The sequence below is a fragment of the Nesoenas mayeri genome (assembly GCF_963082525.1).
Source record: "Nesoenas mayeri genome assembly, chromosome: 3".
Lineage (NCBI taxonomy): Eukaryota > Metazoa > Chordata > Aves > Columbiformes > Columbidae > Nesoenas > Nesoenas mayeri.
In genome coordinates, this window is record NC_137544.1 from 37943742 (window position 1) to 37956219 (window position 12478).

Below are 12478 nucleotides of genomic sequence, written 5' to 3' on the forward strand. Positions count from 1 at the left end.
TTAGTAGAAGTAATTGGCACATGAATTTACCAACTTATTTTGGCTTCAGAAAAAAAGTTGAGGGAGGGCTGGGTATATGTGGCAAAATAAAATCAAGAGTTTTTACCCTGATCTTTGCTGATCTTTTCTACTTATGAAACTGTATAGATGTGAAGTGTGATACCGTGTCCATTTAGGGAACTGTTTTGATGAGCAATGCATAGCAGATAGGGTTTTGGAGGCAGTTCTGTAGCAGAAAATGTGAAAGGCTTGGAGTGGGGGAAGAGATGAAGGCACTTGTTAATTATAGAGCCTTGGGGGGAAGGGCAGAGAAGCTAACAAATATGACTCTGCCAAGAAAAACGCTTCAAATATGAAGACAAAGATGAGCAGAAGCTCAGCAGGAGGCCTTGGGATGCATAAGCAAGATCTGTGGAATAGAGTGCAGGACTGGTGTTAGCGGTTCAGCCGCTGCCCGACCTTTTGAATTTGTCAGTGGCCCAGCTAGAGTTCTACGCTAAATCTATTACATTTGATAACAACTGACTTCCCTGCTTAAAAGTTGATTTCAGTGCTGTTCATCTTGTTTTTTCAAAGATTTATCAATACAGGTTGGGAAATACACATTCTTGTAGTCTCTGACTGTGTCAGTTGTTTCCCTTAAGGTAAAGCTTGTATCTCCCCTCCTTTCCCCACACTTCATGTTGTTGTTTCAGAACTTACCTTGTTCCTGCAGACCACAAGACTCTGCATGAGATAATGTATTTCAACACAGCCAGTGTTCTCCGTGGGCACTTGAATGCTGCCCCAAGGGTTGCACTTCATACAGCTTTAAATAACCCATACTGCTACCTGAAGGTAAGAAACCAGTGAGTTTTTTGTGGTGCTGGAGTAGTTTCTGAAGGCTGCACGTGAGAATGATGTGAAAGGCTTAGTTTTGCTGTTTCATGAAGCTTGGCACAAGTTCAGCTGTTTTGCAGAGAACCAGCAAGTTAGTGTTGATAAGCCACTGGGGACTTTGCAAAGAGCTAGGGAATCTGACTGACTGAAATAAAGCAGCCGACTGTGGAAAGAGTTTTATATGGGGAATCCATTTTCCAGAGCATGTTCTTGTTATGAGCTTTTTCTTTCACCTGTAGATGTAGCAGAAAAGTTAATTTGTTCTCCATTACAACTGGCATCACTGTCCATGGGGAAAAATACAGTGTCTGTGGCTCTTCCCAGAGACTCTGTTTATAGGGCTGGTGCTTATTCCTCACTGTGCAGGCTTGCTGTAAGGTAAAGGTTCCATTCAGGCAGAGTAATGACATTAACAATAGCTTAAATACAGTATATTTAAAGGAGTCCTTTGTTTTTCTTTTTACGTTTATTTTAATATCAGCTGTGCAATGATATCCTATCTTTTCCAAGTCCAAGAAAAGGATTTTCATAGATTTTGCTAATTAACTCTGCCCGTTTCTAGGGAAGAAAAGCAGCCCCTCTTCTATTTCTTTCATACATCAAATTCACAGGATGATTAAAAGAAAGAAATAGAGCAGGGTTTTGCCAGACATTGGAACAGGCTGTTCAGGGAAGTGATTGAATCACCATCTCTGGAGATGTTTAAAAGACACGTAGATGAGGTTCTTAGGGACATGGATTAGTGCCAGAGTTAGGTTATGGTTGGACTCAATGATCCTGAGGTTGTCTTCCGACCTAAATGATTTGGAAAAAGAGTGAATATACAATCTTTTTGTCCTTGACTACTGATGATACTTGGAGTTGTCCTTGTGCCCTAACATTTCCCTTAAAAATGTGATTAAAGTTTTGAAGAAAACAGTGTTTGCAGCTGTATCTGAGTGATGATACATTACTTGAGTCAAAGCCACCACTTATCAGGAACAATACTTGATAAAGATCGGTCTTTGAAATCTACAACCCAATTTGTATTGGGTTTGTTGGCACCATGCCTCTATTTGAATGAAGGTTGTCAGTTTTGCTGTGTGCAGGAGTTACTTCTAAAACTACTTAAAGAGCTTATTTTTGAAAACAGTAGCTAGCAAGTGGGCTAGTATGCCCTAATAGGGACCTAATATGAACCTCAGTAATTTATATATTTTTTTAAATCTGCAAAAGTATAGATTAGTAGAGCTAGAAAAATCTAGCTGCTGATGTGTTTAGTACATACTGTCTTTGAGCTGACAGGATTTAAAGCCCTCTGTCATCCTGCACTTTGTTCTTTGACATACTTTAACATATTACGGATGTTTTCTGAGTAGATGGTGAAGGTTTGGCTGAGTACCTTGCTTAGTATTTTAATTTTTGTGACTCAATGAAATACTTTTTTCTTAATTGTATCCATGACTTCTGCATGGCTTGTACTTTTCTGGTCCATGACCCAGAGCAAAGTTCTCTAAAGCTGTTTCTCCCAGAAGGCTGGACAGAAAAGGATCTGCTTCAGTGGAGTACCAGCATGTGATTAATATGTGATGCATTTCTTACAAGAGTCTAGTCCAGTTAGTTATTTAGCAAAATGTGAACCAAGGATGATAACCTGTTTTCACTGATCACTTGAATATTCAACAAGTTGTAACTTGGAATACCAGCAAGGCACTGCTTAGTATTGTGTCAGCAGAAGGAAATCTGATCTTGAGTCTTGCTGGGGTTTAGATGTCATCCAAGTACTCTTGACCTTGGGTAAGAAAGGCAATTTTTCTCAATGATCTCAAGGAATGAGCCCTGTTACCCATGAAGATACTTTGACTTCTGTGAAACAAAAATCCTTGCGTTGCAGTTAAGCTCCTGTATCGAGTAAAGGGGACACTAGCATTTTGTCCTTGAGATAGTACCATTGATACCAGAGCAAGGTAGGAGTCTGTCCTCTGTCAAGTCTCTGCAGGCAGTGTCAAGCAAAAGAAACGCCTCTTCAGCCGTGTTCTGGGTTCTTCCCGCTCCCATCCTCTTCTTTCTGAAGCAGCATCTCTGTGCTGCACAGGTGGTTTCACAACTGGCTGCTCGTTCTGGGGCAGTTTCCTGCTTGTCAGTGGGTTGTTTCCTCTCGGGGCCAGTGCGAGTGCCGCTGCTGCAGGAAGCTGAGGTTTCCTGCACACGCAGCGGCAGCTCTCTCCCACTGTGCTGGAATGGCCTAGTTATTAATATCACAAGTCAGGCTGAACCCTTTGAGGTGCTGGCAGAGGCCCTGTGGTGCCAGTCAATAAATCTTTCCTGGATCATTCTCAGTGCTTGTGTGTGGTCCAGCTGGATACTAATTTCTACAGATGAACCTGTTCCAGGAGAGTGCGGTTGCTCTGGGAGTTGCATCCTCTTTTGGTTGTGAGAACTGTTCTGGCCTTAAGATTAGAAAACCAGTGCAGAGTGTCCAGCAATGCCAGCGTTGGCACGTAGGTGCATGGTAGGAGCCTACAGAGTTAGGAGAAGTAGCAGAGGGGAAAAGAGAAAGGTTTAGGGTTATATCCCTCTGGGCAGTGGGGAGCCACTAGATCAGCCACGTGTAACTTCACCTGTGCTGGTTAGTAACACAGTAGTATTTGAAACTACTACGGTACGCTTCTGAATTATAGTCTGGATTGTAACGTTTTGAGGGTTTAGCCACGTTAGTCTGAATTTATCCAGAGACCACCTGAAGTGACAGAACTTAACCTAATGTCTGCAGCTTCTGTGTTCCTTGTACAGTATAAACGAAGTTGAAAATTGTTAGGCTTTCTGGAAATTGTGAAATGTCTCCTAAGCGCTAGAGTCCAAACTGAATCTGAGTCTCACAAATGGCGGGGATTGAGAGCTGTGAAAGGTAAGCTAGGGATTCTTGAGCAAAGCTATATTCTTTGTCCAGTCTTCTTTCTTATCTTGAAAAGCATTTATTTATGAAGGTATCCTTGCTAGGACTTTATAGACTTCTTAAAAATAACTGGCATATTTTACGAGCATTTTAGGAAAAAAAAAATATGAACTGAAAGGAATGATCAGTGGTTGTTTTCCTGCTAAGAGAGCTGGTTTCTTAGAGTGCATGAAACTGAAAAAAAAATATGAACTGTTATGAAATGTTGTAAATCCCTGCTGCTCTACAGACTCAGCTTCTGGCTCCAGTGGCTTATTTACTTCTCAGGTGAATGGTTCAGTACTGACGAGAAACCAGACTCTTGCCTTTATAGGTGCAGAGATGAGATTCAAGCCAGAGAGAAATGGTTGTTACATTTCAGAGATAGAACCCTGAGATGAGAGAAGCAATTTTGCTTTTTAGTACATCTGATAGATCTATACTAAGACTTCCTCTTCTGGGGAGATCAGGGAGAAGGGACACTTTTCTGCTTTCTACATAGTAGAGTCTCAGACAAATCATGAGTAGTTTCTTTTCCTGAATCCACAGAACAGAATATTTCTCTGATATTTAAAATAGAACTACCAAAAGAATTGGGGAAAAGCCTTAATCAGATAATCACTCATTAGAGACTGCCTAAGCGTACAGAACTGTAGAAGGAACACTAGGAGTGAAGCACTGAGTTGTTTTTTGTGTTCGTTTTTGTTTGGTTGGTTTTTGTTTTGTTTTGTTTGGTGTTCTGTGGGGTTGTGGGTTGGTGAGTTTTTTCGTGGTGGTTTTGTTTGTTTTTTAATAGTATGTTTTCTTATTTTCCTGGGTTTGTGGGGGTTTTTTGTGGATATCTTTTTCCTTCATGTCATCAACTTGCCATTAAACACACAACCAGTAAACGTTTGGTTAAAATACTTACCATGTGAATTTTCTGAAATAATGTTCTATCTAGCCCCAGAGATTGTTCAAGATTAAAAACTGATCAGAGTTCCTGTATTTTTTTTTTTTTATCAGAATCAAGCCTTAAAAAGTGATGGAGGAAACATTTCTAATAAAGCCCCCGACATATGCATAGTGTATAAGCTTCATTTGGAGTGTGGCAGATTGATTAATCTTGTTGATTGGTTAGAGGTATGTGACAATGCGAACTATGCCTTTACCTGCTTCACTATTTTGATTTATCTTCATGCTGTATGTTTGCTTTTCTTTAGTGCCCCTTTTGACAGCTTAAATCATTGCTCACACCTCAGTCCCTCCTGTGCAAGAACACACAGGAATGCCAATCACCAGCCCACAGAGTCTTCCTCTGACTACTGTGCATCATTTATTTTCAGCATTATTATGCTGTGATGAAAATCTTTTGCTTCCACTTCTATTTTATGCTCAGCACAAGTCAGATTTTATGTGTCACAGAGCTACCTTTTTTTCCTCCTTTAAGTATTCTGTGATGCTTTAATGGAAGAAGGCAAGTCCTGCTGCCTGGCAAGTGAAGGGCTTTTGGAGAGAATGCTTATGCTAGGGAAGAGCTAAGCTCCTTGTAGCCTGATACTGTGTCTCATACGTTAATATGATACGTTCTCCGAATACTCCCTAGCTAACAATCATGTTTTAGCTCTGAAGATTCCTAAACTGGAATAGTTTCTCAGTATTTCATAAGCCTACTTGGATAGCATTACCAATGTAACTTTTTAGCAACAACATCCTCTGGTAAGAAATTCATGCAGTGCAGAGGATGCTCCTTTTAGTTGTTTTGAGTATGTTTTGTTTGCTGCTTCTTTGTGTATTGGATATAAAAGTGGAACTGAAGATTCCTAGTCAGCCTCTTGCTGTCCCTCAATTTTATAGATTTCTTTGCAGCCAGCTTTGCTCCTTCATTTTTCCAGAAATGGGTTGGGGACGAGAACTCTGTTGAGATGTAAAACACAGCCACGAGTTCATAGTGATGTCTCTCATTCTGTATTCCTGCCATGGTAATATATGTAACCTTGCTTGCTCTTTTGATTGTTGCTGAACTGACATTCTCATGGAGTTACCTCTCATCTCATTTCTCCTGACAGTCATCAGCTCAGAGCTCGTTATTTTATATGCAGCTCTGTCTACCTATGAAGTGTGTTAAATCTGTGCTGTTTTTCCCTTTCTAGGCTTTCTCAACTGTGGTGACAGCAGTTGAGGGACCAAATGCAGATGCAGCTTCCTCAGACCAGGTGGATGATATTATCCAGTATCCTTTCTCTCAAGTTTGCCCTCCAAATGCTTACAGAATTAGTGAACTAGGATTTTTAAAATATAGCTTCATGTGCATTGATAACTAATTCCAGAAAACCAAGATGACTAGTTTAAACAGCTTCAGTGTGCTGAAAATGTCACAGAAATAGATCAGCTGAAATAGTTGGGCTAGGGGTGGTGAGGTAAGAGAGCAGCTTCTGTCCATAGCACCTGTTTGGGTCTGAAATAGAACCAACAGTCCTTAAAACAAGTTGAAGCCATTCTACTCGGTTAAATCATTTGAGAGTTGGTACAGCTGCTGTAGAGGGGGAGCATTACTGAGGAACAGATGACAGGATAGCTGTGACCTAGAGAGCAAATGGAGAAATAGAGACAGTAGTTTATTATGAGGAAGATGGTAGCACTAGCAGAGGAAATGCTGTCAGTAGTGTCTCTGTAGAAGCCATGAGTTCTAGTACCTTAGAGCTGAGAATTGTAGTTGCCACAAAACATCCATTCTGCTTCTCACTTTAGTGAGACCTCGGTTAAGAATCAGGACATATCTTTCAAGGATGAGCATTGGAACCAGAACTCATGGCTACAACAGTAGTGCTGCTACAGAGATGAAGAATATTTATGATGTGCTCTAACACTACACCTACCTTTCCTTGAGTATAAGGCCTTTCTCTTTCTACAAGCTCCACTGGTAATTAACACAAAACTAAATTATCTGTTTTACTCAAGGGTAGAGAGCTGTGTGTCAGGAATGCAGCAAGTAAAGTATAGTGGCTAGCGAGTAAAAAAAAAAGCTGGTGCTGTTATATGAAACTTCAGAAGAATCTCTGTCTCCCATTTTCTTGTCAAGGGACATAAAAGTATAAATTCTTTTTCTGAGAGACTACACAGTCAGTATCTTTGTGGGCTTTAAGCGTCGCTTAGCAGTGAGGAAAGGAAAAGAAATAGCATAGCAAAAGAAATAATTATTAGATTGAAGATCTGTGCTTCTGTAGGCACATTGTGCTCTGCCCTTATTTTCAATGATTTTAGTGTTTTGTGTAATCATTGCCACAACTTAAAAATCTTTCCATCCAGTGTCGCCATCAGTGTGTCATAAAAGCTCACGCAGTTTCCTTTACTGATATGTCCAGTGCTCGTTTTATTCGAGCTGTTTCTGAACTGGAGCTCTTGGGTTTCATAAAACCCAGCAAGCAGAAAACTGACCATGTGGCAAGGTTGACGTGGGGAGGCTGTTAATGTGCCACTGAGATCTCAATAAACCTGTTCTTTATAACATTGTGCAATGGCTGTGTTCCCACTAAATGAGTCCTCACTAACTTTGCATACTGAGTCAAAGTCAACGCTGACTGAATGCTGCAAGATAAATTCTGAGTGCCTGGGCAGGCATGAATAGTAATGTTGTTTTTTAGTGCTCAGCCTCCCTGTGTAATGTACTGCTCTGTTAATGCCCATGTTCCAAATACTGTATTGTTGTGCCAGTTTTAATCTTTGATGTGTGATATTTAACACTATGCTGATATAATTGTCTAGCAAGCCAAAAGGAAAACACTGGCTGTGTAAGCTAGAGAAGTGATGAAGCAGTACTCTTAGCTTGCTTCTAAGCTGGTAGGATTTGAGTTATCACTATAAAGTGCCTTCCAGTTCCTTGAACTACAGATTTAAAAATAAATAAAACCAGTATGCTTAAAAAGACAGTAAGCTTCCATGTTCAGCCTCTGCTGCACATTCCTCAAACCAAAACTGGTCACAAGTCCCAAAAAACTCCTTTAGGAAGAAGAGACAGAATAATTTTGAAGATAAACATTTTTGCTTTTTGGGAAAAGCAAATTTTAAATCATTCCCTTTTACCAGTGAAGTTGACTCGTACTAGCTGACTTTTGCTGTCAGGTGACCTTGTGTCAGCATAGACTGAGAACGTGGCACTCATACACATTGGAGGAAGAGCGTAAAATCCACACCTAAAGTACACACTGTAACTTTATGGTGGTGATTTGTACTGTGCACAATCAAAGGAAACAGCTGTGTGAAAATAACAACTACTGGCAGAGAGTGTTAAAGCACTGCTTATCTCACAGATCTTCAGTAAAAGAACCTCCTCAGCTGCTTGGCCCTGCACAGTAAGCAAGCCCAGGATCCATGCTCTGAGCTTCTGCCAGCACAGAGCAGGGCCTACACCTCTGTGCAGGGTACCAGTTCTGCTGACCCTTTGATCAGGACAGACCAAAGACATGCTACTCTCATCTAGTGTCAGTCTCAGATCAGTGCCTGATATAGCAACAGAAGCCACAAAGTGCTGTGCCACAGCACTGGAAAACCCTGGTCATTGCTGGAGTTCTGGTCCCCAAGGAAGCTGAGATTAAGAAAAACCTACCCCTGATCCCAGGTATCAGAATAACACAGGTATGTTCTCACCAGCCCCATTTTTTTGGCACTCAGAAGCTACACTGCAGGTCTTCCCTCAGTTTGATGTGCAAATATGTTTATGCCAATGTCAGTGTGCCATGTTTTCCAACCATGGAAAAAGCCTTAGAAACCAAAGAGGAAAAGCTGTTTTTCCCTCCAGAACAGCATGCATGTCTGCCATACATTGATAAACTGTCCCACGGGCTGCAGGGCTGTATTTCAACAGTATGGGCAGGGACTTCAAGTCAGTCTTATCACCTAGGAAAAGGCTGCAGTTACAGGAAAGTTCAGACTTTGTCCCTCCCAGCCAACTTAGAAGTTGAATGGTGATTACTTGATTGTGAAAGACTTTATTTACTTTCAAAAAACTCCCAGACTTCCTCAGGTGACTGGGAGAGGATTACATACACTTCACTTTTCTTCTGTTTGAGGCATTTAAGTGCTGCTCTTGCTGTGTGTGTGTTTGGCTGTCACTAGAATCCAGATGCTCCCACTTGGTTGTACTGGGACTTCAGCCTGCTCAGAACAACTGAAAACGATAGCCTGGAGCTCTGCTGATTGAATCACTTGCATAATCCAGATCTGTACTAGGAGTGGGGGGAGTTCTGTTACGAGAAGCTATAACATACCAAGCTTTTTACCAGGAATGTATATAATATAGGTCAGACTTGTTTTAAATACCCTCAGTGAGGGTAGGAGTCATATATTTTCCAATTGCTCTAATTGCAGCTACACAGGAACACCTCCTGCTGTACTTAAGGGATGGCCCAGTTTTAAATGTTGCCAGGAGAATTAAGAGAGTGAAGACAAGTAGGTTATTGGCCTTTATACAGCCTAAACATACAACTTGGGAAATGTAATGATGAAAAGTCAAGAATTTTTAGGATCTCAGTGGAGCAGTTGCAAAAGTTCCTGTTGTTCAAGACATGGGGGTAAACAAACTCAACTGTTCTTCCCTCCAGAGACCAAGCTAGGGGACCTGTCGCGTAGTAGACTATGTAAGGATTTTAAGCAGCAGAGAGGAAAGTGAGAAATTTCAGCAGGAGGGGAACACTGAATGGCCCTCCCTTCCTGAACCTCACCTATTTATCTTGCAAACACACCTGACAAATGAAAGGGAGCAGCAAGGGCCAAATCTCTGGCTGATCAAGAAGACTTGGAGCCAAGTGCTCAGCACAGCTGTAGTCTGCCACCTGCCTGCCGCCTGCCCTCCCCCCAATGCAAGAAAAGCCCACACCATCCAACCTCCTCACCTTTGGAGGGTAAAATATTTGGGAATAAAGAGAAGCAAGCCTCAACGGTGTGTGGCTTTGAACCCCTAAATGTGCAGGCAACATGACGTTAAAGCTAAAATTATTAGTTAATGGCTGTTACTTCCCTTTAACTATTAGCATAAATTTTGAAGCTTCAAGTCACATTCGCTATGTTAAATAAGGTTTCTCAGGATCAAATCTTTAATTCAGGACTTGAACTGCAAGATGTATAAAGGGGAAATACTTGACTAAAATTATGTAGTAAGTACTATGTAATTTCATTTTCTTCAGCAAGTCGGGTAGCAAGGTTGGACAGTTAAACCACAAACTAAACAAAACTGGTCATAAATTTAATTCAGTTTGCCTTTCTTCAGAGGCTGGACTTTGTAGTCCTAGATGCCTGCAACGAGCTTAACCGGCAAATTCTGAACCAACATCAGCAACAGCGGAGACACTACAGGTATGAAAAAGCACCTCATGCTTTTCCTCCTTTAATGAAATTCTGGTGCTTGGGGTCTAATAACACCAGGCTTTCTGTTTGGAGATAAGCTGGCTATATAGTATGAGTTTTAGATTCATCTGGCTCCTCTCATGTAATTTATTTTACTACTTTTTGTTGTACATATTCCAAACTCACCCTTACATACCTTAGGTGAAATACACACACAAAAGATTTCAACTGCAAATATGTATGTAATTTAAAATGTTAGTTTCTACAACTGTCTGCATAGTAACAACATGTTCAGCAGAAACTCCAGGAAACCTTCTCCATCTATGATGTTCATTGAACACAAACAGGACCAAAAAATAGCCAATGTTTGTACTGTGGTACTAGCTCTGAAACTATGACAACACAAAGCTTCATCTCTGAACTGATAACTATATTGCATTCTTCAGCAGCCACATCTTTCAACAGAACTACTGCCAAAAATCAGACCTGAAATTAAGTTAAATCTTGTTTGAATATTTCACCATTTTTCTTTACTGTTACAGATGTTCTTTGACACTGGTTTACACTACTGCACTACTGGCTTCAGACACAAACTTGCTCATTTTTCTTTTATCTTGGGAACTACAACAGCAGTAAAAAACAAGGATAAGCCAGGTGCTTGTAGAAGCCAAACACTCATCCTCACATTTTACATCTCAGAGGATGGCTTCCAATACAAAGGTCTTGAGCGCTGGGTCACAAGAGCATAAACTCTTAACACTTTACCAGCCTCAGTTTTTTCCTTCCCACTGTGGAGTCACAGAGCACTAAATCCTTCCCAGTTCCCAGCTCAGTAATGTACAGTGGAGAGAGCTTTCACAAAACACAGTTTCTAACCAGAATCTGGTCTTGCTGTTCAAGAGTACATAGGCAGATCTCAATCAGTACACAAGATTGTGTGAATCTCCTTCCTTTTCAACCTTGAAAAATGCTGAATAATCTTATGGTTATATGTTTTCATATTTAGATACAAAAAACAGTCAGAATGCACATGGTGCTTTTTTAAGTATACAGTAACTGAGATCTGCCTGAAAATAATTTACACATCACTACCATAACAGGTTAACCAAGATCTTTTGGTTCCATTTTAAGTTGCAATTAACTGTCTTCAGCTTGCTTTGCTTTTGGATAGACTGCAGTTATATACAAACTGCAGAAATATTCTACATGTGGCAACCACAAAATGCAGTGCTAAGAATTCAGTAATTATTGAATCTTACCTATTCCTACTTGGCTGGAAAGCATTTGAAAAGGCTCTCCAAAGCAGGCTCGTTTTTAAGCACCAGCCTGCTCCTCACAGCACCCAGTTTTCCGTTTTGAACAGTCATCAAGCAGCTAAACAGTCTCCTGCTAAAGTCACCTGTCAGAACAAGCCTTTCATGTGAAATGCATCACATCAGATATTGGCACCAAGATGAAGAAAAGGAGCTAGTTCAAGTCCAAGACAGAACAAGCAGCAGGTCAAAAAATGAAAGATTTCAAAGAATGCAACCTTGTTTTCAAAACAGTCACAAACCAGGCATACCACAGCTGTAACGCATAAGCCACCCATGGTGGCATCACATTTAATGTGCCAGAAGCCTGCTTATTATGCATTAATTTGGAGCAGCACAGGAGTGGCTGGGTACTAACATGACATCACTTCTTATTTATAATAACTCTTAATATCCCAAAGGAAAAGATAAGCTGAGACACAGAGACGATCACAGTGGCTGGTATCTTAATTATATTCCTATCTCAAATGATGACTTAGGCATGCACACACTTCTATCAAGTCAGAACAAGGATCTTCTACAACACAGGACATACAGGAAAGGTATCAAGATGCTGGAATTTAGGTGCTGGTCCACCTAGAAGCAGTGGCTTTCCTATTCTGGGCAAGTTAACAATAAAAGGAGGTAAAAAAAAAAATGAGCAAGAAGAGGGGTTGGGAACCCTGAGGCAGACAATAGAAATCACAGCCCTTGATAGCTTTGTCTTTATATCCAGTTACAGAAAATCTGAAAGGGGAGTCTAGCAGAGATTTCACAATTCTGAGACTCTGAAAAAATAGTAAAAAGAATCCAAATATTTAAGTAAGACAGGTTTTAGGAAAGTGAGCAGAAAATACACTGATACGATGCCTAATTCTGAACCTGCAATCTCACTGAATAAAAGTTCACTAAGAACTAGAGTTCATCACATGGCTTCTCTGGATTCATAACCATCAGCATGAGCCAAGTCATGTATCTACCAGCTGAAGTTTCAATTACACTTCAACTAAAACTCTTCCATTAATTTGAAATGCTACAAAGATCTATTACAGAACAGACTTTCACTTAAGCA

The 12478-nt window shown here is 40.6% G+C and overlaps 1 protein-coding gene across 2 annotated transcripts in view; it reads right to left on the reverse strand.

The window, feature by feature from the left end:
• RARS2 (arginyl-tRNA synthetase 2, mitochondrial) overlaps positions 1-877 on the reverse strand; it is a 69807-nt gene extending 68930 nt beyond the window's left edge. For both annotated transcript variants that reach the window (XM_080341764.1, XM_080341767.1), the window contains exon 1: positions 703-877. In XM_080341764.1, the coding sequence (XP_080197890.1) occupies positions 703-804 (102 nt within the window). In that variant the 5' untranslated portion in view covers positions 805-877. The remainder of the gene's footprint in view (positions 1-702) is intronic.
• Between the last annotated feature and the right edge of the window lie 11601 nt (positions 878-12478).